Source organism: Apis florea, unplaced genomic scaffold (assembly GCF_048593485.1).
Source record: "Apis florea isolate Af1SG1 unplaced genomic scaffold, ASM4859348v1 contig_3203_pilon, whole genome shotgun sequence".
NCBI lineage: Eukaryota > Metazoa > Arthropoda > Insecta > Hymenoptera > Apidae > Apis > Apis florea.
The window spans coordinates 4,886,540-4,913,861 of NW_028256723.1; the positions used below are offsets into that span (position 1 = coordinate 4,886,540).

Consider the following 27,322-nt stretch of genomic DNA (forward strand, 5'->3'; position numbering starts at 1 on the left):
ATGGAACACACTCGTACAATGTCATGCACATGGGAATTCTATTTGCCGGCCCATGAATTCAACTGGATGACGCGGAAAAGAAAATATTACTCCGCACATAAATTACTATCTCTGTCAGTATGACAACGACTTCGCGTGTGATTGGATGGTTTTCGCTACTGCCGACCATGTGACTCCTGCACGGAAATACTATTGCACATGCAATAAGAGATGTCCAATAAATCAAAAGAATGCAACAAAACATGAAAAAAAGCTTTTAAAAAGAGAAAGAGAAATAGACGAATATACAGTGAAATATTAATAATCAAAATGTGATTCTCTATTTGTCAAATTATTCGATGATAATGCGTGAATTTAGCTGAAAGCACAAAATGAGGTGTGTCTTGATAAGTTAAGATGTTGTTAGATACATTATACTGCAAATAGATAGAGAAAGATAATTATTTCAATCATGATAATTCTTGATCGGGAATAACGATTTTATTGCCAGACTTATTATAACATTTTAAATTGCTCTTATTATCTGAAAGATGTAATAAATATCATCTAAAGCATCTTAAATATCTCGTTTTTTATTATAGAAAAAAATTATAGGAAAAAATAATATTTAGTTGAAAGAAGCAAAAATTATAATAATTAAAATATCTTATATCTGCACTTTTAACCTCTTTTATTAAAATTTATTTCCTCCATTCAATCTCAAGCTAATATTTTTGTCCATATATAAATTGAATACATATACATATGTATAGATCGTTATGAAAGAGTATAAGTGTCCTGTTTCTTTTACAATCCCATTAATATCGAGTAGATAAATATCGGTTGAAATTAATATCGAGTACAATAATATCGCTTGAAATTATATTTGTAGAGTGTTATCATAAATATGGCATGTTGGTATTTTAATGATCGTTGCAAACTCAAATGACAATCGTTTAACTAGAATTATGATTGCTTGTATTAAGAATTTGCTATATATAAACTAATGATATGTAAAAAATCATATATAGATTAATCGAATATACAATCGATTTATAGAGAAAATCATGTATCATTATATACGCGATAGAATCTTTGTAATAAAAATCATATATTTTATAGTTTATGGCTCCTTTCCATTCTAATACACATAATATATACATAAATAGAAGTATGATTTATAGTTACATTATAACCCTATGAAATCATTATACTTTCACGCAATTTTATTTTTATAGCAAAGAAAAAAATCACTTTTTCTTACTTACTAATAAATAATTAAAGGTTAGGTTATGTTCTCATGAATAATCTTAAAAATACAGAGAATAATTTGAACAAAATATTGCGTTCAGACTTTTTCTGTCTATTCGCTTTCGCAATACAAAGACATACTCCACAAAGAACAAATTTTTACCTTGTCTGCTCGTCAATTATCGATTATACGCATTAAATACGGAAACAAAGAAGACGCGGTCTTTGTCATTCGGATTGCCATCTTGAAAAGTTACTAAGAGAGGTCGCCTCATGGATATCTAGTGTCCCATGTAATTCGAAAGCGATTGTTTAAATTTATGAAGCCATTAGGACATCACGGTACATTCGGCCAAAGCCTTGTTCCTGATTCCTCGTGCAATAAAAGAGTCGCGTTACGGCGGTATTTTGTCTGAAGTGGTGGCCACCTACATTAAGAATATAACAAGTTGATTGCGTGCACTTTTGTTGTATGGACCGTAAAATATATACACGTGCTTCTGTGTGTATACATGCGCTTGTATTTATAAAGAAAGCTGGCCAACGATAGTACTACAACTTTCTTATACGCGATGTAATATCGTGGTGGTCGAGCATTGTAGAAATTCTCTCGAGTGTCATTCTTGATGCCATTCTTTGCAAGATCAAATAATGTTCGCAACGAGATCACGCGGTTTGCGAGAAAATAGATTTTATATAGAATGTGGAAACGTTTTAACCTCTAAAAACAAAATGTTTTCACTTTGTTGTATATTAAATAATCCGTACATTCATATGAATATAATTTTTTCAAAAGTATCATTCATAGACATGAAAATCTGAAATTATTCTGAAACAGAAATGACTCTCTTTGACATTATTGACATATTCCTGGTTAATGGTTAAAGGGCAAACTCTGTTTTCTTTTCAGCAGTGAGCTCGATGCGGCCGATAGACAGCACGAAATGCGTGGTAGTCCAAGACGTGAAGGCTGTCACTCATGAGAACGCGCACGTTCACGACCCGATATCAACGCAAATACCCACCGAAGGTAAATATCAGGCGGTATCAATTTGCATCCACTATGCATGATGTAAATACTCCGATGTACGACGTCTCGCGGTAATTGCTTTTGGGAGACGTCTGCCGCGTTCGAATGGCTTCCCCTGTCCTGATATCGGCCGTCTCATATATAACTATACAATGGCCGCATCGAGAATAATATCGGTTCCGATGTGTACCTACATTCATCGAGTTACACTATTGGTATGCATTTGTCGCAAGACTATGAGCTACTAAATAGCACGACAAACGTTTAAACGGAGTCAAAATTAACGGAGAATTTAACACAATACGTACAACGTGAATATTATTACAAAAATACTATTGAAATCGAAAAGAATACTAACAGAATAGAACTTTAAAAACCGGTTACAGTTTTTAACCAATAAAATATTTTAAATTAACAATGCTTTTTTTTGGGAACAACATCTCTTGATATTTCTAAAAAATACTTAGAATTACGTTTATTACATACATGAGAAATAATCAAATTTCTCTTCTACCATGCAGAGTCGTTACCGACAAGCACCGCGGAGCACTCGAGTGCGTCGGACAGCGCCGGAGACCAACAGAGCGATCCTCAGATTCAGCAATCAGCCCAGCAATGGCCGGCGGTGCTCGAGCTCCAGGCGTACAACGTGGCTCACTCGGCCATGATCCCGCCTTACCATTTCTGGAACACTGAGTTCCGGAACAAGCAGCCCGCCTTCATTCGACTGAATCTTACTCTGCCCTGGGGCGCGAACTTTGCCGTCTACGGGAGGCGAAATGTCGCGCCAAGTGTCACGCAGTATGATTTTGTGGAATTTGTGAAAGGTGGTAGAGTGGATCACAGGTTGAAAAGAGATACCAGTTCGGAGGCAGTCAGTTTCATGAAAACGGCGGCGACAGAGGCTCGATCTGGTGACAGTCGCTCGTACCAACATGTGTTGATCAAGAGAACGATCGTGGAACCGATGATGGTGAACGTTAGCTTGCTTCAGTATCTGGATACTGGACGTTGGTTCCTTTCGGTGTATAACGATGAGTTGCAGCCATACAAGGTCACCCTGGTCGTGACCGAAGCCGAGGGTGTATCGACAACCTGCCCGAACGACTGTTCTGGAAGAGGATCCTGTTATCTTGGAAAATGCGACTGTATCGACGGGTATCAGGTGCGTAGATATTCTCAGGTTTCTTGGAAGGTTTAAGCTTGCAAGACTGAGACGTTGAGCAGTTTTGAAGATCGATTTTAATTAGGAATATATTGCGTTACAATATTAATCGTAGATTCGATCTTTTCTACGAAATTTTAAACAATGTACTCCATTTGATATATCTCTGTACAATACTCGATGTGCAAAATTTATGTTGAACCGTTCATCTATACGATATATATACTTCTCTTGTTAGTCCTCGACTGATGAAGTGAAATATCTGTTACGTAACGGGCAAGGTAAGGTCATTTTAATCAGGATCAAGTGGACAGCTAGAATATATACGCTTCAACTAGATAAACATATGGCCATATTCACATTAATATTACGTTAATTGATTACGAAACTCTAAGATTAATATGATTAAATTATTGCGATTATATATATATATATAATGTTTCAAAAGAATAAATGTGAAAGTCATTAACTTATTAATTATCTTAACAAGCAACAATAGAAGATTTTAATATTGTTCTAAATTACACAAATTTCTATCGTTCTGAAGATAAATTCACAAAGTCATAAAAAATCAAAATCAAAAGAATGAATGCAATCTAACCTCAAAAAAATAATTTAAGAACGCCGTAATATCGTAATACCAACTGACAATAATTTTAAAGAATAACATTTGTTCAAACCAGAATCTCTAAAATCCGGTGCCACAAATCTTGCACACAATTGTATTATTGAATCTGAAACGATTCAATTCCGTCCATCAGTACTATTCTCGCGTAACGATCTCGAAAGAATTACTTGCACATTGATCGAAACGATTAGATCGCGAAATGGTGTCGCTAACGTCGCTCGTCGATCATATTTATGAAGGAGGAGAGAGAAAGAGAAAGAGAGAGAGAGAGAATAAAAGATAATAGAGGAACCGATAAAAATTTTCAGGGAGCCGATTGCAGTAAAAGCGTGTGCCCGGTACTGTGCTCGTCTCACGGACAATATGGTGGCGGTATGTGCCATTGCGAAGACGGCTGGAAAGGTGCCGAATGTGATATACCATTAGGAGACTGCCAAGTTCCTGATTGCAATCAACACGGACAGTGTGTTAGAGGGTCGTGTGTATGTAATCCTGGGTGGAAAGGCGGTTTCTGCGACGAACGTAAGTTAAAAACATGTCTGGTTATTACACATTGTGGATACGTTTAACGAGTAATTTCGTTGCGCGAGACGGAAAGTTAAAGTTACTATTTTCATGTAATAAAAAGAAATAAAATATGAATTCAGAGAATGGAGTGGAACATTTAAAGTGATTATATCATAGAAAGAAGTTTAAATGCAAGATAAAAAAAAAAAAAAATATTCTAATTTCATAATGGAATTGCTCAATAAAAATGCTAACGACTTTAGCTGCGTAGAAGAGGGTAAAGATAAACGAAGTAAGGAGAACGGGGAAGTTTAGTTAGGCGAATGATCCAAGTCTGCGTTCGACGTCTAGCAACGACCCCTTAAGACCAATTGTTTAACCGGCTTCTCGCTTACCCTTGAGTTAAGAACGTTCCTAGTGATAAAACCATCCAGAACGAAAATTGCTTTACTAAAACGTTAGGTTATCCGGGATATATGCGTTCGTGATTAAAAAGATTGGTATTCTACCTAATTAATTAATGAAAATTCGAATCGTTTTATATATCTTATGAATCTTTCTAATTAATTTTATTGATTTTTCTTATCTAATAACGATTAATCATTGGAAGAGTTAAGCAACGTATTCGATAATTCATATTTTCCATTACTTTTTATTTCTCAAGAGGATAAGAACAATTTAAAAAGAGTAGATTTTTACTTATTCTCGTGACACACTGTACGTAGAAATAATAAAGGGAAAGAGGAGGAACAGGAACGGGGCAGAAAAAAAATGAATGTCACGGGACACGGAATTTAAATGTGCCCTTAAAATGTCTCGGATAGATCCAACTTTTGAGTTCATTAAGGATAACATTGTACTTAACTGCGTGTGCGCGCATGCGCAATGTGTCACGCCATATTTTAACATTAAAAATGAGCAGTGGAAACGCGTACAGCTCGCGGATGAACGTTTACCTCCTAACGTCTATTTCTGCGTCGGATGTTGTTTCTTCATATTTGTCACGCCGCCATTAATTTCACCATAATTCAACCGTACGTCCTGCCCTTTACTATACCAGACAGATTCAAGGTATTAGTAATGCACGTTCCCTCGTACGCCAGCCGAGCGTATACCGCACGTCTCTGTGTATAACCTATAATTAATGCACGTTCCCTCGTTGAATTTATATATGGGTCAACCATCGCTGCAATTCAAGTGGACGATTAGTTTCGTACTATTTAATGGTTGTTTTAATCCTTTCGTGGAGCATCTTGGCATTATTTTTGATTTAGTATCATCGTACTTTAAAAGGATCGGTGTGAAAGTGCTTTTTTTGTCGTTTTTTTTTTTTTTTCCGTGTGTTATAGTTACAATTGAAATTAAAAATACAGTTATAATTGTAATTAAGTTTAACGATTTTTAAATTGCACGTCTCTTAAAATTCTATTCTAATCTCTCTGACGATTCTACGTTTAAAAAGAAGAAATAAAATTTGAGTTAAACGCCTCACAAGTGTTCTTTGCCAGACCTATTCCGCAGAAACATGGACGGAAAAATGACGTTGTTGAAACGAATGGGGAAATTATTCGCGGGAAAAGGGACGCTTTGTCTCTGACATTCTCACGATTTCGTCGTAACGCCTCTTTCCCTATCGTTCTTCGACAAACGATGGGGGATATTCGTTTCGCATTAAAGTCTACCATTGATATCACGATCAAGGATGCATTTGTTTGACGATTAGGTTAGGCTAGAATTCGAATCTAATTTGTTACGTGAAAACATAATGTGATATTTGTGAAATTAAGAATTATATTTGCAACTAAGCGTTTTTTTTATGTACTTCATAAATCATACATCTATATGACCTTTTTCACTTTATACTTCATACGAGTTGTCAAATATTGTCAAAAGATGGCGTATAACCGGTCCCGGTGGTGTATAAGGTGAATGGTAACGTACGACACATTGCCGGGACGCTTTGGAATTAAGTTTCATAATTTCCCCGGGGCAGCTGGAATCCACGGGAATAATGCAATTGTTCCGATGCCATAATTTAAAAAGTTAGCTCATTCGTCGGTGCCCAGGGCACAATCACCGATGCCCATCCCCTTTAGCGGCTTTCTCTCAAAAGACGGTCCAAAACAAAGCTAAGTGTAGACTATTTGTACTACTTTCCTGAAATTGAGCACAATAGCCTAGGTTAGATTAAACATTTGATATATTTGAATAATACGTATAACTCGAAAGAAGGAAATATATTTTCGAAATTTGTCAATAATGATTACGACTAGTGCTTGTCGACAATGTTAGGTTATGTTAGATTAACCTGAAATTGAGCACAATAGCCTAGACTAGATTAAACATTTGATATATTTGAATAATTCGTATAACTCGAAGGAAGGAAATATATTTTCGAAATTTGTCAATAATAATGACGACAAGTGCTTGTCGATAATGCTAGGTTAGATTTGAATAATTCGTATAAAGAAAGAAATATATTTTCGAAATTTGTCAATAATTGACTGATCGTCAATAGTGCTAGATTATGTTAGATTAGATTAAGAATTTTAGATTTTTATGGAATAAAAAAACATTTTTTCTTTTTTTTTAAACAATACGCTGCAAAAGAAAAACAACAAACGATAATTAACGATAAATTCCAGCTGATTGTCCTGATCCGAACTGCAGTGGCCACGGCGCATGCGTTGCCGGTAAATGCTATTGCAAAGCAGGCTGGCAGGGTGAAAGGTGCAACCAGGTCGATCAGCAGGTGTACCAATGCCTGCCACGTTGCTCTGACCACGGCACGTACGATCTCGAATCCGGAAGCTGCGTCTGCGAGGGACACTGGACCGGTGTGGATTGTTCACAACCAAGCTGCGGCCTCGATTGCGGGCCACACGGAACCTGCGAACAGGGTCTTTGCAAGTTAGTACGCGTTCTGCATTGAATTCGCATGCGGCTGTTATCGTCCTTCGCGAATTTAAATTTAATCATCCGGACGCGTACGTATTCAGTAGGAAAAGTGATGCGTGTAATCCTTCCTCTTAACCTCGTTTCTCAATCTGCTCAATATCACAGAGAGAGATATCTTTCTCGAATTGAAAATAAGTGTACTTTAAATTATATAAAATTTAATCGAGATAACATTTTCTAACTTTAGCAAAAAAAAAAAAAAAAGAAATTGAAAAATATCGAGGGATCTCAACTGGGTAGTTATAATTATTATAAATAAAATAATATTAAATTATATGTCACGATTCGACTATTAAGTTGAAATTAAGAGTTGAGAGGATAAGGGACGTCGTGTAAAAAGGAATAAAGTAAAAAGGGAGGGAAATTCGAAAGTGGCGGAATCCTAAGCAAGGGGGAAGGGTGGCGCTTAGAGTGCAGGGGCTAAAAATGAGTAAATTGCCGGCGAGATCGGAGGCACGAAAAGTCGGAGGCTAAGGAGGTGAAAAATTGCGAGAAAAAGGCTCTGTCTTAGGGGTGGCCGCCAACTTATCACTACTCCGGAGGACCGTCCTCCCTTCCCACCTTCCCTTCCCTTTGTCAGAATCAAGGACGCGAAAGAGGATCTCTTTTCTCATATTCTAAAGCTGGCGCCTCTCTCGCCCCCTCCCCTCCCCTTGGAAAGAGCGTCTGCAAGCGCAAAAAGTTCCCAACCGCGGATGACGAGTTCGTAACTTGGCGGAACCCGTGTCCTTTCCCTTCCCTCCTCAAGGATTCCACGCGGAGGGAATCAATTTTGCATTTGGGAGATAAAGCTGAGTGCATCCCTCCCAATAGGGATTGTCCACGACACTTTCGGAATATTATCTTGAATCGCAATCGTGTTGCAATCTCTTGAAACCGGATTCTGATTTCTTCTGAGCGAGTGGAAAGAAGACGAATATAATGTTACGAAAGGATCTGGAAAAGGAATCTGGATGTTGAAGTGGTGGATCTTTAAACTTAAGATCGCTAGATTAAAGTTTATGATGTTTAAAATTAATTGAAGTTTAACGACGCGGATTTATTTTCGATATGGTTGAACGTTTGATTAAAATTTCATCGTAATTATTGTACAACGGGAGAATTGGAATTGAATTTTCAAGGGTTGATGAAAATATGGGTTTTATAGGTGCAACGATGATTGGACTGGCACGAAATGCGATCAGAAACCGTGCGATCCACGATGCGCGGAACATGGCCAGTGCAAGAATGGAACTTGCGTCTGCAGTCAAGGATGGAACGGACGACATTGCACGCTGCGTAAGTATTATAATTATACCCATAATGAAGCATTTAAATTTATAATTATAGATACTTGATCCTATAAATTATGGAGTCTTTTTAAAATTGAAGCTTTAAGTAATCATTATTTTATTAATTTTGTTGCACGATATTTATCCGAGACTAAAATAAGTAGAAGGACTCAACGCTTTATCAGGCAAAGAAGTATGAGACTATATAATCAGCCAAAAATTAATTAATGTAAAATTTAAACAGTATTTAAATTTATCTATTCTACAGATCTATTTTTATTTACGTGTTTTTGTGTCTTACATTATCTAAAAAAAAAAAAAAAAAAAAAAAAAAAATCTATTCAAAAAGATAGAAAGATATATATAATGTATAATCCAATATTAAAATATCAAAACTAAAATACGTATTTCAACTTTCAAATCTAGGTTTAAGTTTGAGCTCAATTGAGCTGTATTTATTACAAATCGATGATGGCATTTTAATCGAGAATCGTTTCTATAGAAATGTAATTTTTTCCGAATCGATAGATATATATGTATACATTCTATCACGAAATCATGTATCGTTGTATCGTTTATTTCTCGAATAGGTAGTATCGGTTTTCAATTAACTTCGATCGTTGCCCCGATATCTTCAATTAAAACATTCTCTTGACAGCTGGATGCGAGAACGGATGCAGCCGGCACGGACTATGCACTCTGCAAGATGGCGAATACAGTTGCGAGTGTTCAACCGGTTGGGCAGGCAGGGATTGTAGCATACGACTGGAAATGGAATGTAATGACTTTATTGACAATGATCAGGGTAAGTAAAATATATTAAAAATCAAAAGAAACGAAAGGAATATATATTATTACATCGAGTAATTTCTCTGTATCTGTAACGCTATAATTAATATTTTTTCTACAAAATTTAAACAAATCGAAAAAGTCCATTTTCAAATTTTCAAAAAATTTCAGCAAAGTTGAATTAAATTTTTTTCTCTTCAATTCCAAAGAAGGTTTTATAGATTTATTTTATAGAATTTATTGAATTTATCAAAAATTAATATCACAACGAAATTTATAATTTTTAATTGCGTTTTATTCGGTGAATAATTTGATCCAAAAAGAACTGTTTCTCAGATGGCATGATGGACTGTTCTGACAGCGAGTGTTGCTCGCACGCAGCTTGCGCAGAGCATATCATGTGCCTTACTAGTAATAATCCCGTGGACGTCCTTCTGCGTAAACAACCGCCCAGCGTGACCGCGTCCTTTTACCAGCGCGTGAAATTCCTCGTTGAGGAGAATAGCGTACAAAGTTACGCTCATATGAACGAGTACACCGAAAGGTAAGATCGATCAATTCTTCTCATACGATTTTCACATTCAGTCAAATCATTATAATATTTATAGATGAACGCTTAGTTGTATATATACTTTATTTTTACGACGTCTAACAGGATAATTGCGTTTAGGCGTGCGAGCGAGCGAGTCGTTGCTCCGTCGGTCAATTGAAATTTTTCTTCATTCTTTTCAAGAAAAATTTCTACTTTATCAACCGATTGAATGGAAAGATTATTAATTATATTGGTTATGAAAGGGAAGATTTGAACGTATCAGATTCTGGAAATTAAGAAATTTTATTGGAGGAAAGGAATCTTTAAGGTTTCATTTCGATAAAAAAATTATATTTAATTAGAGTTATTTAAAATTTTTTGATGGTTCCCCTCTTATGGGAAAGATTTATCTTTGTAATTATTGGAAGAATTAATTTCTTTAGCATTGAGATCTTAAAAAAAAGAATTACTATTTTTATACAATTTTTAAATTAAAATATCTATTGAATTGCATGCGCTAATTAAAACTTTATAATTTTCAAGATTTATAAAGTTTAAACAAAAATGTTAATTTTCAATTAACAACGACTGGCTCGTTCGATGATCATCGATACACGTTATTGTTGAACTAACGAAAAGATAAAAGATAGAAGGAAAAAGGAAAAACATATAGAAAGAGAAACATATAGCATAGCTGCGTGACATAGTTTCTGGCCTTTCACAATTTTCGAATGCGTTTTACATATTACGCGGCTGTTACTTTCCTCGTTTTTATCATCCACGAGAACTGCGCAGATCATTGATTTCATTCAAAAAGGGACATTTTTTTTGTTTGTTTGTCCGTATGGCACGTACGTGATGTGTTTCACATAAAATAGCTCGAGGAATATATGTATACACACATGTGCAGTGTGTGTTACATACACTGTAGAAAAACAAAATGTGAGAGAAGCACATCGCATCATTCGAGAAACGTGTTTGAACACACACGGACGATGATTCCGCTCAAGAGTTTTGTTTACATGGTCCATTTTTTCGAAGCTCGACGATGGGGATATCGTTGAAAAATTCTTCGTAACACAATTTTTACAGATTTCTGTATCGATCTATTTATTAATAATCGAATTGTTACACAATTAAAAAATATTTTAATTATTAAATTTGTTTACACATTACATTTCCAATTTGAAATATTTGTTATTAATCGTTGTTCTATTTTCTTTTTTTTTTTTCTCGAAACAAATATTACATCGTAGAAAATATTATAATATACATGGTTAAAGATTAGAGTGAGAAAAAAATATGTAATTTAAAAGAATTCTTTTCTTAAATTTTGATTTTTTTTTTCACTCGAATAACGTTTTCCCCATCGTGAGCGATTTTTCAGTGACGAAGAAAGTGTTGAAAAATAAAAAAAAAAAAAAAAAGAAAGAAAGAAAGAAAAAGAAAAGATTCAATTCGATTCACTTGTATCGCCATGCCAAACAATCGGGTGTATCCGTGACAGCTGAATTATCAAGAGAGCCCCCGGTGGGTGACAACCCTGCCAACCCTCTGACCATCCTACTCCTCGTGTTTCACCCCCTCCCTCCCCCGAATACCGAATGCGTCAGTGATCATCTCGGAAACATTGTCGATCAAAGGTGCTTTCCTCGCGTGCAACATCCGATATTAATTAACTTGCAATTCACTTCCGTGTCACGCGATGAATCTTGTCTCGTGACCTGAATTCGCGAAAAGTTTCGTCGAATAATCGCACTTCCGTTTTGAAGAGTCGAGATCGATGACATCTTTTCTTGGAATATTAAAATATTTTTAATAATGTATTGAATGAAATATTAAATAGAGATATATTTTTCAAAAGAAAAATGTAAAAAATTTGGAAAGTCAGTTGTTTATAAGAAAACGAAAGTGTCGTTAATAAATTCATTAAATAGCCCAAATTATGCGAAAGAATCAATTGATGAATCATGTTATAATCATAAAATTTTTAATAAAAATTAACATAATAATTGATTAATATTATTTCAATTTATTTACTTTTATATTATTATTTTTAAAGGATCCGAAAGAATGCTTTTTCCTCGCATAACATAACCTCTAAAGTAGAAAAATCATATATTTGATCATGAGCAGTATATTCGTTCAATTTTATCTTAGGAATTACGTTGAGAATTAAGCAAAGACAATACGTTGGTAACTCGTTAAATGAATAAAAGCATAGAACCGAGGAAGTCTAGTCTGGCGCGTTCACGGTCAGCATCCTTTGTTCAACACTGATGAAGATTTGCTCGGGACGCGTGCTGGCCGACGCATTGGCGCGGCAGCGAGCGCATTTCGGGGGATTCGTGTATTTTGTCTAGTGTTTATCCTCTGTGTGTACCCTTGCCACCACCAAATCACCATTCACCCTACAGCCGAAGATCGAAAGAGGCTCCGTTTCACGTACAGACTATTGTGAAGTACAGACCAAAAAAAAGAAAAAAGAAAAAAAAAAAAAGAAAAAAATGTGTCGAAATCGAAAAAGATTTAAAAAACGAAAAGAGAAAAGAAAACGGAGAAAAGAGAAAATGAAAGGAATGAAAAAATAAAAGAGAGATTGAAAAAAAGTCTGCACACGGAGAAATGTTCTAGAGACTCGATTTTCGGTATATTCTCGATCGGTTGCTGTGGATTAAATTTCCCGCGTGAAGCTTTTTTTCTTTTTTACATGTACAGCTTTCAGGCATCGCGTTATTTGAACGAAACAAGAAGTGTATTTCACCTTAGAACGGTAACGCGATAAGCAGACCGTGTCGTTTTCCAAATTTCTCTTGTGACTTACCAGCTATTTCGGCCATTTTTTAAAGCAGTTCACAGACATTGGGAAATTCATAGATAAAGCGCAAGGGGACGCTCGAGTCGCGGTACTCGCCTAACCTAAAACATTACGAATCTAACTTGTACGATTAATCGGTTATTATTAAGTTGTTAGATGTTAGAAACGAAATTGAAGAAAGGACGAATTCCGAGAGTCGATCGTCCCCGAGTAAAATTATTTCTAGAAATGGTAGACACAAGTTTGAAATCTGTCGCGGTTCGGTCGCTTTTCTCGTGCGTCCACTCACTCAATTTCTACGTTTTTACGAAACGAAACGTTATTCGTTTTCGATACACCACACAGTTTCAGTGTGTGACCGAGAAAGAGATCTACGGAGAGCAGAGCACAATTTTATTTTGATCTTGTGAAGTACTTTCGTCGATATTAATCGTTGGCTTTTTCCAAGCATGTTTGCTGCCATCTTGAAACACCTTTTTTTTTCGACTTCGGATCCAACAAAATTTTTTTTTACGAATTTTTACGAATCCAACAACTTTATTCGGGATTCGGGCACGTTTTACCGGTTGGAGGAATAGCATAAAAGCTTATACGATCTGCTTTGAAATACGATGAAATGGAAACTTGTTTTTGATATAAAAGTTCAAAGAGAAAAAGAACGTATTAAATTAATATGTAAATTACGGTTGAAAGTAATTCTCTGTAAATAAAGCAAGTCAACTTTATACATAACGTTATGATTTTTTTTTTTTTGGAAGGGGGGAAAAAGTGTAATTAGATAGTTTCCATGTTTTGTTAGAACAGTCGCGTAACAAATTGCACAAATACAAATTGAATTATTATACTGTACGTGTTTATTACTTTTTTAATTAAATTATAGATGAAGAGAAAAATTTAACTTTAACAAGATGTCAGGAAAAGTGGTTTATAATATAATTCTAGAAATTAAGATTAAAGGCGAGTTCTTTAGCTCTTATTTCAATGAAAGCATAGAAAAATTCGAAATATAACGAAAACTTTATATTTCTCGGAATCAACAACATAATTTTGATTACATTTTTCAATTATATTTTTCAATTAATTTATGAAAAAAATAATTTCAATTATTTTGGAAGCAAATTATTGTATAAACTCATTTTGTTTGCCTTTTTTATGATAATAAAAATTTTTTAATATTGAACACGAAATCTGAAATCCCTTGTAAATTATTTACTTTTCAACATTTATATTTAATAAACTTATATAAAGAATAATAATAATTTATCGATAAAATTTACATAAAAAAAAAACTTCAATGTATATCCTTGAAGCAAATTCATTTCTTCCATCGTTGACTTTTATATTTACATAGAATTAATCAATCGTAATAACTTACACTTTTCATTCTAAAATCGATTCACTTGTCCAAAAATTAATTTACGATTGATGCAATCTAAAATTAATGTGAAATTAATTCGATCGACTCGCGATGCAAATTACTTCGAGGAACGGAATAAGGTGTGTTTTCAATGGAACGAAAACGAGAAAACGCTAGACTCTTCCTGCCCCCTTCGCTCACTTCTTTGAAATAGAATCTCGAGCGGACAACAGGCAGCGTACAAGTATCCCTGTGAATCAGAAATTCAGGCTGGCATCAGGATTGCTCGGACAGAGCGTAATCAATATTCGAAGATCGTCTGCCAACATGGCAAGTCCAGGCTCTGATGGAATTTCTCCTCATTGTCAGTTCCAAGCTTGGCTTCAACGCGATAAGAGGATCCTTCCGTTACTCTCGACTCACTCGATACTCAGACGAATCTCGAATCGACGTTGAGTCGACAATGTTGGATTCCATACGACGCGACACCCGTGTGTCTCGTTAACACGTGTGCATTATCCGTTGCATTGATTATGCGAGAAGATATTCGAGCTCTCCATCTCTTTCTCTTTTTATTCTATACATTACAAATACATATATATATATATCTATTAATATATATATATATATATATAAAATTATTTATTTACTTACATGTTATTTATATTATATATATATTTATAATATAAATAATATAAAAATATGTATATAAATATTTATATATATATATATAATCGTATATATACAAATGTGTGTGCGTAGTTTCCAACTTGTGTCTGTCATGTATTACCACTCTATGTTGAATGAGTCTGCGAGTGACTGTATTCATGTTGCGTGACTGACGAAAACCATGTGTGTGTGATGGGTATGCTTGATTAGTGTGTGTCTACGTCTATTGTTTCTGTAACGGCGTGCGGAACATTGCGATGGAGCATTCGATTTTCGTCGTGGAACTCGCAAGTACGCGATAAAACGTTGGCGCGGACGTGGATTGGGTGAAGGGAATACGGGCGTGGTGGGGATGAACTTCTCCGAAAGTTAACCATCGGTCGTAACGTACACGTGAAAAGCAATATCGTATGATGGCGCGAAAATTTGAATGAAAAACGACGCGGTAAAAAAAAAAAAAAAAAAAAAAAAAGAAAGAAAAGAAATCGATGAAAATGCGAAATAAACGATTGCTCGCGCAATGCTGCGTACGCGCGTCCGTTTTTTTGCCCGCAAACGCGGGTTCTGTGACCGTGGTAACGCCCTTTCTTCTCGTTGGTTTTTTCCCACACGTAGTACGTTCTGGAGTTCCTTTACACCGCGGTAAGTTGCAGCTCTCTCGCTAATCGTTCATTAATCCAAAAGAAAAAAAAAATTTTTTTTTTTTATGAACTAAAAAAAAAAAAAAAAATTGAAAAAAGTACCATCTATTTGCTCGTTTCGCTCGTAACATTCATCTTATATGTTTTTTCGTATGTCCCATTACATGTAATCTATCTATATATTTATACGTATGTTCATACCCTTAGCCTGCGTATCACGTCTCTCTTTTTTCTCTGTTTCCCTTGTTCAGTTATCGTTTTTTGTCTATGTCTTTGTCTCTTTTGTCTATATATATATATATATATCTTCGTTTGATCTTATTCTCGCTCATCCCACATGTATTTCTTCCGTTTTATTGTCCCTAACGTCTTTTCGATTCAGTTACGTTGCCAATTATGTTTTGCCAGTGTTTGAACATAACCTCGCTTATTCAACTCATCTCTACATATCCCCGAGTCTTCTGAATTCCAATCGCCTGTCTATCGTCTTTTTTTGTTTCTTCATTTTATCATTTTCCTATTTTTCTCGCTCAATCATTTTTGTTTTCTCTTTTTTTTCTCTCTCTCTGTATTTGTCTATCTTGTCTATCTATCTACCTGCGTATTGTTTGTCATTTTTGACCCGACGGCTGCCGCTTATAGTTCGCGTGAAACAAATTATGATCCAACGTCTTCAATTTTACAATATCTTTGTGCGACAATATCTTTGTGGGAAATATCAATGTTTAATAATAATTTATCAATTGAAATTTACATTAATTTATCAATTGAATTTTAATTCTAACTGCATTTATCTTATCTGTATATTAGAAATTATACTAGAACCTTACTCGATCGGTAACAGAATAAATCTATCTTATCTTTAGATGAGAAAAATTTGAACTTAAAATGAAATCGAAATCGAAATCGCGAACGTATGGCTACAGCTAAAGGGTTGTTACTCTCTTCACATCTACATTGAAAGTACAATCGTATCGAATTGTCTCTGTGTTATCTGTGATATGTCGTCGGATGATCGTTGTCTATAACCCTGCTCTTATCCGCCCCCCCCCCCTCTCTCTCTCTCTCTGTTCTGTTCCGTTCTTTCTCTATTGTTCTGTTTATGTATTGTCATCTTGTCCTATTTAGCGCTGAGTTCTTAGCTATTATTACTACGATTATCCTGATATATAACGTAACCGGTCATAAACCAAGTAATAGTATGTTTGAGAATCGTGTCATTTTTTACGTAACAATATCCTGTCTGGTCTTGTGTTGTTTTTTGTGTTGCCAGGCTTGCACTTTTTTATGTACGTTGTGTATTTCATAAGCCCTTGTCGAATTTGTCTCTAGTGACTTTTTTCCCCCTAGCATCTTATACACGAACGCTGACTTTATTGCGCGCCTCTTGCGTCAAAAACATATATATTCTTGCGTTCCATTTTTTTGTTCAATTGTTCCTTTCCGTCGTTTGTCGATTATTAACCTAATAATATATATATATACATCATCATATAACATTTATATTTATGCATAATAGATATTTGTACATAAGCGGTGGAAGAGATCTAACTAATCGTGGTATATAAAATAAAATCAAATGTAAAACGATGACGATGAAAACGAGAATGAGAAAAAAAAAACAAGTTATGATGTATTGTTCCGAATCGACGGATCGGCAATAATTACGAAATCGGAACCGTTCAATACACAGCTTTATGATACATGATATGATACGAAGGACCTGAACGACCAATCCCTCCCTTGTCCCTTGTCTACGTCTGTTATCACCTGTCTACAATGTGCCAATAACCCCGTTACACCAAAGCCCTGTGTCTGTCTTTAACCGATCCGTGCTATCTAACCCACCGAAAGTTATAATCTCATAACAGAACACGACAGAAACCCTCTTTTGGAGAAAAATCGATTCGTCCTTATCCGTCCGTGGTTCACGTTAAAGCCAATAATAATAATTTCTCATAAATCAGAAGAAGACTGCAAAAGATTTCTTTTCGATTCGATATTGGTGAATTAATTCGTGAGTTATTAAATTTTTTGAAAAGAGAAAGAAAATGAAAGAAAAAAAGAGAAAATGAAATCATTTCTGATTAAATCGTTCAATTATTATATATATTCTTGAACAGGAAACGAACGAGTATCTATAATCTAAAATAAATAATAAGGAAAAAAAGTTTTCGAAATAATAAGATGAAAAAAAGAGAAGGCAGAAAAGAGAGGAAAGTCGTTCGATACGTTTGAATGTCGCGCGCGCGGGAGGAAAAGAAATATGGCGCGATAAAATATATAAACATCGTATCGCTGACAGAGCAATAAGAATGAAAAAAATCCAAGTAAAGAGAGACAGAATTCGGCATTGCGTCGCTATATCGCGCTGATCTTTCTGTCGCGAGACCGTCCATATTTTTATTTTTCTTTCTTTATTATTTTTCTTTGTTTTTTCGTTATTCAGTCTTACGCGCTCGCCACCAGATGTCGGTGTGTTCGAGATTGAGCCACATATATATATATATATATATATATATAGATATAAAAAAAATATATATATATCCGTTTCTCTCTTCTTTTCGATTTATTTTTTCAATTCGATTCGAATTGTTTCCTTTTATATTACGATTCACTATGATTTCAGATTCTTTTCTTCTTTGTTTTCTTTTTTTTTTTTTTTTTTTTTACCAGTAGTGACGACTGTGCCTGCCACCTTGCTATGCTCGTACTTGGAGGATCAGCACCCAGGTAATGTTTGATCCCCAAGTCGTCGAAGGAACGAGAACGGTGGCATGGTGCGCGTAGCCGGAATTATACACGGCTTTGATCGTTCTCGAGAACGACACGATCGTTTGTCCATTGGATATCGTCAGACTTTTAATTCTCATGGGGGAATATCTGGATCCTCCAAGAACGAATCATGACCCCATATGCAATTCCTTAGGGACAAATGAATATATATATATATATATTGTATATATATATACAAATATCAAATGCATCTATGCAGCTTGTTGTATGTGTTCTACCATACTTTGATATTTGATATTTGCTAAAATGATAAAGGAAAAATGTTTTTTCATTATGTGAGAATAATTTGAAATGTGTGTTACAGATAGCAGAATCTGAATATTAACCGTGAACTTGTAACTTTGTTGTTCTAATTTATTAGAACTTATTTCTTAATTAGACATTAAAAGTGACAAATATAGATATAAATATTTCAGCATCTCTATGGCTTTATTCAATATGTATAAAAAAAAAAAAATCTTTTCAGATGTGGAAATTTTATTAGATATGTGTTCATTTCATTATTTTCTTAATATTATACAGATATAAGCAATATATTTCAAAAATAATTAAACACTGACGTTATCATGTGATACACGATCTATATTTATTTATTATATCGACTTTTCATACAATATCCAAGCGAATATTTTTTATATTGTTTCTCGACGGCTACGCTTTATAAATCTTGTTTGTTGCGAGTAAATTGAACATGTCAAATATTAAGTTGGCACATGGAACGCCGCAAATTTTTGAATTCATTTCGACTTTTAAATTATAATTCATAGTGTTCAAATATAATTTGCAAAATAATATGTTTTCTCAATTTTTTATTTAAATTATTATTTTCAACAAATAGCAAGTACATATAAGAAGATAATTAAGAATCAATATTTTCATACGCGATATCTTTATTTGCAAACATATAGTTCATTAAGCGGTATCTGATATAACAAGCTGCGTACATATGCTTGATACACAGCATATTTTCTATATATTATATTATTATTGCCATCATCATCATCATCATTATTATTGTTATTATCTTACCTACCTACATCAATCTCATTATATTCAGCACTATACACAAATCGCTTAAAATATTCAGCTTCAACATATTCCAACTTTTATATACCGCAGATAATCCAAGCCCTAAAACTTATTACGTACAAATTTTTCATTGCCTTTATTAAGTATCTATTTATACATGATTATATATGCATGCAGTTCTACTTTCACGAAAATTTACCACCCACCTTTTATTTATTTATTATTATTATTACCTGCCTCAGGACGATCGTGTTCTTTTTTGCTCCCGAATTGACAATCTGCTCGATACTTTACAAAAAAAGTCAACTACCCACAATCAAGCCAAAAAAAAAAATGAACAAAACCTTTAAAAGAATGCAACCATGAATAAATATCACGCAAATTGCAAGAAAGTGAATGTGACTGAAAGAAAATGTTCCGCGTCGTTGCCAATACGATACGCGACAACTAACCTAGTTGATCAAGAAACCAACTATGGCGACATCTGGCCCGGCGCGAACACATGGCGCCGCGCATTGTTTCGTTTGTAAAATCAATTTGTATCGCTTCTAGATACGACCAAAGCCATTAACTGCCCTTGTGCGAGTCAACGCGGCCGGTAAATGCCGACTCGAATGGAGTTGCGGATTGTATTGGCAGCGATGTGAGAATATTGGATCGCATTGAACCGTTGAACCGCGGAAGCTGATTTGATGGACAGAAGCGAACTGTATCTTACGATACTTGAATTGCACGATTAAAATTTTACTAAATTCGACAATTTTCCTTTTATTTAATTAATTTTTTATTCCTATAATTTTTATCATTATTTGAAAATTTGTAAAATTTGTCAATATGTAATCTTTTTTTCTCTTAAACAATTCGAAGTGATGCATAATTAAATTTTCTTTATTGTTAATTGTTATATCGATGATAATATGATTTGAAAGGATTTTAGATCAGTTCATTTCGCGGTTCAACGGATCAACGATACGATCCAATTTCAAAAGACCTCGATATATTTTTGATTTGTAACAGTCGAGTTGCGGTGATGCGAGGCCAAGTTGTAACCGAACAAAGAATTGGAATAGTAGGCATCAGGGTGTCCGTGGACAGAGACCCCCGCTTTGGATTCACATTAACTAGAGCTGATGGATGGTGAGTGACTGATTTTATGATTTTATTGTATATCGTTTTGAATATGATACGAGAAGAGTAAAAGTAGAAACTATAGATGAAATTATCTCGTACGATATATGTATATCCATTTAAAGTGCGAATTTACTTTCTTTGAATCAATCAATCAATCATAACCATACGATTGTAACGAAACAAACGCCCTCTTTTCCTCTTAAGAAAACAAAAACGTGTACAAACACTCGTACCGATAATAAACACATAAACATATGGCGTGATATTAGTATTTGTCCTTGATGAATGTGTATGCCAGCTTGGACGCCCTTCGTAATAGGATCAAGGGTGCATTGTAATGAAGGTTGTGGGAGATCTGGTAGGGGTGTGGGGAGATGATGAAACACCTATATCAAACAGGTATATAGTAATCCTGGCGAGGATAATCCTGAAACACGGAGCCGGAGGAGTTGGCCCTGTAAACCACATCAAAGCTCGAGCTAATGATGTCGAAAGCTTCCTAATTACTCCGTGCAAACCTGCGTGATTAGTCTGACCTATGTCTATCCCTTCTTCCCTCTTTTGTCGGATCACCAGCAAAATTTTACCATAATATACTAAACTGCAAACGTGAGAGAGAATATGCATATATTGGTATATGTGTTCACCGATAATATTTCCGTGTATATATATATATATATATCTGTCCCTATCCTTGTCTCATTTTCACTCTCTATCTCTCTCTCTCTCTCTCGCATTCGTAGTTTCACATAATCCCAAACGAAAGTTTGAGATAGAACTCTCTCGTTGTATTCACGGGTTAATGAATACGGGGCCGTGATAGATTGGCAGTTATTGCAGCCAGACTCCCTGATAAATACGCATTTATCACTGTTTGATTGCGAATACGGCTTATATTGTATCCTGTTCGCGAAACATTTCCACGATTCATGTGTTTGTAACGCGACAAGAAACTTTCAAAATCGGATTTCAAACGTGTCCAGGCAAAAGTTTCCGGGGACTGGACCTTACGGCTTAGTTCAATTTGTCGCCTGTTGATGTCGCTACGTGACAAGAACGCACAATAAAATGAAAGAGGGAATGAGGACGCGTAGGGAACTATTTATTGAAATGTTTCCTTGAAATTGAATAACGATATGTTTGTATAATTCAAATTTTTGTATCCTAAATTTTTTACATTTTAATTTATTAAGTGAGATTTTTCAAAAGTGATAAAGAATATTTTGAAATTAATCTTTATGCAATACATAATTACAAATATTAATATCAATTTTTGAACACGTTTATGAAAAATTTTAAATTCGGAATTATAATTTTTTGCAATTAGAATTTTGAAATTCTAGTTGAAATTAAGAGAATCAAATAAATATATAGTTTATTATAACCTAATGTAATATTGAAAAGTAAAATTTGAAATACATTCGTATTTTGACCAGGTTCGATGTGTTAGTGAATGGTGGTGGTGCGGTAACACTTCAGTTTCAACGTAGCCCTTTCAAACCCCTCACGAGGACGGTGTTCGTGCCATGGAATCAAATAGTAGTCCTGCCACCTGTGGTGATGACTCTTAACGAGGAAGACGAATCCCCTAAATCCAACCAACCACCCAGTCCAGCCGTTGGTAAGTACGAACTTTTTATTATCATTATCTTTTTTAAGTTTTTTGTCTTTTTTCACATTTTATCGTGTTGCGAAATCAACTGAAATTAAAATAAACAATGGTCCAATATATTTCATACTTAAAACATTGAATGACTATTTTTTTGTAATAAATTTTTCATTCTTTTTATTTTATTTTTTTTATTTATCTTTTAATTTCTCTTTTTTTATTTTATGGATAAAATGTATGTTAATTGTTTATTGCTTCATCATTGTCTTTCAACATGCAAAGAAATTCATAAGGGAAATTCAAAGGAATTCATAAGGGACCCATTGCTGATCGTGTGTGCCGTCTTTGTTCCGTCCTTAAGTGTTTTATGTTTTTAAGTTCCTTACCATTTATGGCATACAATATAATAGGCTTCCCAGGGATATCGATGGGACTATTTAGCGAGCACGGTCCATGCTTGGAACATGATCATGAATTATTGAGACCAATCATCGTCAGCACTTGGATGCCGGAAAAGGTGGGCGGTCTTCCGGGCAAAAGTTTGGTGTTCGCTGAAAGTCAGGTACATATTTTCCTTTTTTACAAAATTTCTATCCATTAATTTTTTATTATATCGAAACCGTTATTTTGAAACCAAACTTATGAATTTTTCTTTGTTCTTTTTTTCCTTGCAGATCGTCCAAGAAAGCATTGCCATTCCAGGCTCGAACTTGCATTTGATGTATCAGAGTAGCCAGGCGGCCGGCTATTTATCGACTGTTAGAATGCAATTGACTGGACCGTTTATCCCAAAGTCGCTGACACATGTGCACGTGCACGTTGAAATTGAGGGGTCATTGCACGCGAAGACCTATGAAGCAGACCCAAATTTGACGCACACGTTTGCTTGGAACAAGAGGAACGTTTACAAACAGAAGGTGTATGGTGTGGCACAGGCAAGGATCTCAATAGGCTATCAACATTCCACTTGTCCAGCGGTGATTTGGGAAACGCAGACAGCCATGTTGCAAGGTTTCGACGTCGATATTTCGGATATTGGAGGCTGGGGATTGGACATTCACCATCACTACAACTTTCACGAAGGAATACTTCAGAAAGGAGATGGTACCACTTTGCATTTCAAACAGTATCCTCGCACTGTGAAAGTGGTGATGGGCACTGGATTGCAAAGAAGCTTGGTGTGTCAAGATTGCGATGGTTTGGCTAAAGACGTTAGGCTATTGACACCAGTGGCGCTCACTAGTGGTCCAGATGGAAGCATTTATGTTGGCGATTTCAATCTAGTACGCAGGATTACACCTGAAGGGGAAGTATACACTGTTTTGACACTAAGGTGAGTTAGAGGCCATATTGAAATATGGAATATAAAGATAGTTTATCCCTTATAAATGTTTTACTTTATAAATTTAGATTTAAGTTTTTGAATAATGAGAAATATATATTTTCAGTGCAACTCAAGTGGCTTATGCTTATTATCTCTGTGTTTCCCCTGCGGATGGCCATTTATATATCAGTGATCCTGAAAAACATCAAATATTGAGAGCTTTATCTCTAAAAGATGTCGAACATCCCAGTATCAACATCGAGCCCATAGTTGGAAGTGGAGAAAGATGTATTCCTGGTGACGAAAGTCATTGTGGCGATGAAGGTCCAGCTATTCGCGCCAAATTGGCTCATCCGAAAGGTACATTTTCATATAACTTAATAAACTAATTCCTTACCATTATATTATCACTTGCTACTTATTTTGTATTAACAGGAATCGCCATTGCCGCCGATAAGACTATGTACATCGCCGATGGAAGAAACATACGCGCCGTAGATCCTCATGGAATTATTCACACATTAGTTGGACACCACGGACATCACAATCATTGGTCCCCGGCTCCATGCGTTGGTGCTATACCCGCTCATCAAGCCCAATTACAATGGCCAACTGGATTAACCTTAAGCCCTCTGGATGGATCCCTTCATTTCATCGATGACAGGCTCGTTTTGAAACTTACAAGCGATTTAAAAGTTCGCGTAGTAGCTGGAACACCACTCCATTGCACTAGTAATACCAATAATAATGGAAACAGTAACGATGGTGATCTAAAAAAAGTAAATTCGACGACAACCACGAGTCCAAAGAAATCTGACGAAGTACTTGGCTCTGTACTTGCCGTTAGTTTCAGTCCAACTGGTGAACTCTACATAGCAGAAAGCGATTCACACAGAGTGAATTCTATAAAAATTGTAGATAGTTCTGGGAAAATGTCCCATTTTGCTGGACAACAACAAGAAAGGTTGCGTGGTCAGTGTGAATGTAATAATACTACTCCAAGCAGTAAAGATCTGGAAAGTTGCGCATGTACTGATGACACTAGTAGTACAGAAACTTTGCTGTCATCGAATGCTAAATTCACAGCCATTTCTGCTCTGGCCGTGTCACCAGATGGCGTCCTTCATGTGGCTGATCAAGGCAGCCTGCACATTTTAGCACTGCAACCGTACCTTCCAAATCATGATGAAAGTGGGGAATTCCATATTCCTTTCCCACCATCGAACGAGGTATACGTGTTCAATCGTTACGGTCAACACATCTCCACGAAGGATTTAACATCTGGTAAGACCCGTTATTCGTTCTTGTATAGCAAAAACACAAGTTTTGGAAAATTATCTACCGTGACGGACAGTGCTGGAAATAAGATTCAATTCTTGAGGGATTACAGCAGTGTGGTCAGTTCTATAGAGAATACACAAGATCATAAATCTGAATTAAAGATTTCCGCAGTTGGCTTCTTGGAGAAACTGTCTGAACGAGGAAGGGCTGAAATTGCACTTGCCTATGATGGTTCAACAGGATTACTGACAAGCAGATCAGGGGGTGGTGAAACGTATATCTACAATTATGACAATTTGGGTCGTGTTACCGATGTCATTCTACCTACTGGTGAAAAATTGAAGCTATTCTCGGATCTATCTGACGACGAAGGTCTATTGGTCAAAGTGTCAGCCCCGCTTCAAGCTTTGTCAAAAGGAGACAAGCAAAGAACCGTAGAATTTAAAATGAAAAATGAGAGATCAAAGATGCTAACGATTACTGATGGTACCAAAATCAAGAAAGCGATCGCTTTCACTAACAGCAGTTTAGAGGTTCTCCTTCCTGGTGGTGGTAGAGTGCTAAGTGCAGCCACTACAAAACATCCACTTCTAGAAGCTGCGTTACCAGTCGAGGCCGAAATGTTGCCAATGTGGAGTTATCAGTTGATGTCTCTTGGTGAATTAACCAACACTATGACCACTACGTACAATCTAGTCGGCGACGTTAGCCACTTTCAACAGACCTTAAACAGAGAAATTTGGGTGAACGATACACGCGTTATTGGGGTAGAATTCGAACAAGCTTTCAGACGAGAAACTTTCTATGATAAAACGAGAAACCCGTTGCTTACTGTTACCTTCGATCCTGCTGGCTTACCCCTGACTTGGCAACCGCATGAACAAGGTTACAATCTCACGATCACATATGATAGATTCAATCGAATAGAAAGTTGGAAGTGGGGTCCATCCGATGAATCGTATGGATACGATCGTCATGGACAATTGTCAGAGGTCACTAGTAGTCAGGATGGAACTAAACGATATACCTATAACGATTTCAATGTGCTATCCAACATTACTCTGGCCAGTGACAGACATTTCACTTTGCAATATGACGATGATGGTGGACTACGTCACATTATCCTCCCATCGGGAACTAAACACTCGTTCTCGTGTCAAACTTCTCTAGGTTTTCTCAGAGTGACTTACACTCCACCAGGCAGCAGCAGAGCCTATCTCCAACACTACAGTCACGACGGAAACTTGTTACAAACTGTGTTCCCTGGTGATGGAGCTCGTATCGTGTACAGGTACCACACTTCAGGACAACTTGCTGAAGTCGTTCACGGTGATGGAAAGAGTGAAATTAGATATACAGAAAGCGGTTTGCCCTCGGAAGTGATTCATTCTGAGAAAGACGTAGAGTACAAATGGGACTATCAGTATAGCGCTGGTCTATTGGTGGAAGAACGCATAGATTTCGGTGCAAAGACTGGACTGAGCAATGCAAAGTTTACGTTCGACTATGATTCAAACTTCAGATTGGTAAATGTTCAAGGTAGAATCGGTGGCCAAACTCTTCCAACTCATACTATAGCGTATAGTCCCAAAACAGGTATGTTGGAACAAATTGGACAGTTCAAAGTAACCAGACCTCAGCCCAACGAGACCACCGTGTTCGATGGTACTGCATTGTTTTCGAGAATTACAGATGACAGATTTTTAGAGACACAAGTGACACTGACGATTCACCAATTAGAGGTTTTCAGAATGGAATTTACACACGATACTCGTGGTCGTATTAATCAGACTAGGACTTACACTCGCAATGTGGCCGTCAATACTTATACCAACGTGAAGAATTACACCTGGGATTGTGACGGCCAATTGACCGGGGTCGAAGCTCAAGAGCCATGGGGATTTAAATACGATGCGAATGGAAACATGTTGTCACTGACATATCGAGGAAACACTATACCTATGGAGTACAATAGCATGGATAGGATAGTAAAATTCGGTGAAGGATTGTATAAATATGACAACAGAGGTTTGGTGGTGCAGAATGCCAGAGAAGAAAGATTTAACTATAATGCTAAAGGACTTTTGGTTCGCGCGACTAAACGTGGACGCTTTGATGTTCGTTATTATTACGATCATCTGGATCGTTTGGCTACAAGAAAGGATAATTATGGAAACGTTACTCAATTCTTTTATAACAATCAAAAACGTCCCCACGAAGTGAGTCAAATTTATAGTCCAAGGGATGGTAAATTAATGTCGTTAGTGTACGACGATAGAGGGCATTTGATTTATGCTCAAGTTTATCGGCACAAATATTATATCGCCACTGATCAGTGTGGAACTCCGATCATGATTTTCAGCCAGTATGGCGAAGGTATCAGAGAAATAATGAGATCACCTTACGGGCATATTGTTTACGACTCGAATCCTTATTTATATTTGCCTGTTGATTTTTGCGGAGGATTGCTAGATCAGGTGAATTAAATTTAATCATGATTGTTCTCTATTATAATATTGATTGATATGTTCATTTCTTTAAATTCTTTTCTTTTTTT

The 27,322-nt window shown here is 35.9% G+C and overlaps 1 protein-coding gene and 2 long non-coding RNA genes across 3 annotated transcripts in view; 1 reads left to right on the plus strand and 2 right to left on the minus strand.

Annotated features, from left to right (window-relative positions):
- Positions 1-27,322, plus strand: part of LOC100871383 (tenascin accessory) — a 92,853-nt gene that overhangs the window by 59,069 nt on the left and 6,462 nt on the right. Inside the window, exons 3-16 of the mRNA XM_086911185.1 lie at positions 2,141-2,260; positions 2,782-3,425; positions 4,362-4,575; positions 7,206-7,470; positions 8,666-8,796; positions 9,448-9,594; positions 9,915-10,122; positions 15,570-15,596; positions 20,438-20,557; positions 21,988-22,172; positions 22,571-22,722; positions 22,835-23,493; positions 23,609-23,844; positions 23,920-27,242. Coding sequence (XP_086767311.1) covers positions 2,141-2,260; positions 2,782-3,425; positions 4,362-4,575; positions 7,206-7,470; positions 8,666-8,796; positions 9,448-9,594; positions 9,915-10,122; positions 15,570-15,596; positions 20,438-20,557; positions 21,988-22,172; positions 22,571-22,722; positions 22,835-23,493; positions 23,609-23,844; positions 23,920-27,242 — 6,431 coding nt within the window. The remainder of the gene's footprint in view (positions 1-2,140; positions 2,261-2,781; positions 3,426-4,361; positions 4,576-7,205; positions 7,471-8,665; positions 8,797-9,447; positions 9,595-9,914; positions 10,123-15,569; positions 15,597-20,437; positions 20,558-21,987; positions 22,173-22,570; positions 22,723-22,834; positions 23,494-23,608; positions 23,845-23,919; positions 27,243-27,322) is intronic.
- On the minus strand, positions 7,115-19,977 carry LOC147657161 (uncharacterized). Its single transcript, XR_015292979.1, has 3 exons — positions 19,425-19,977; positions 18,269-18,519; positions 7,115-7,449 (listed from the first exon to the last, which is right to left on the minus strand). It is a non-coding gene; the product is annotated as an uncharacterized LOC147657161 (long non-coding RNA).
- Positions 21,912-22,687, minus strand: LOC116414446 (uncharacterized). Its single transcript, XR_004224980.2, has 2 exons — positions 22,547-22,687; positions 21,912-22,251 (listed from the first exon to the last, which is right to left on the minus strand). It is a non-coding gene; the product is annotated as an uncharacterized LOC116414446 (long non-coding RNA).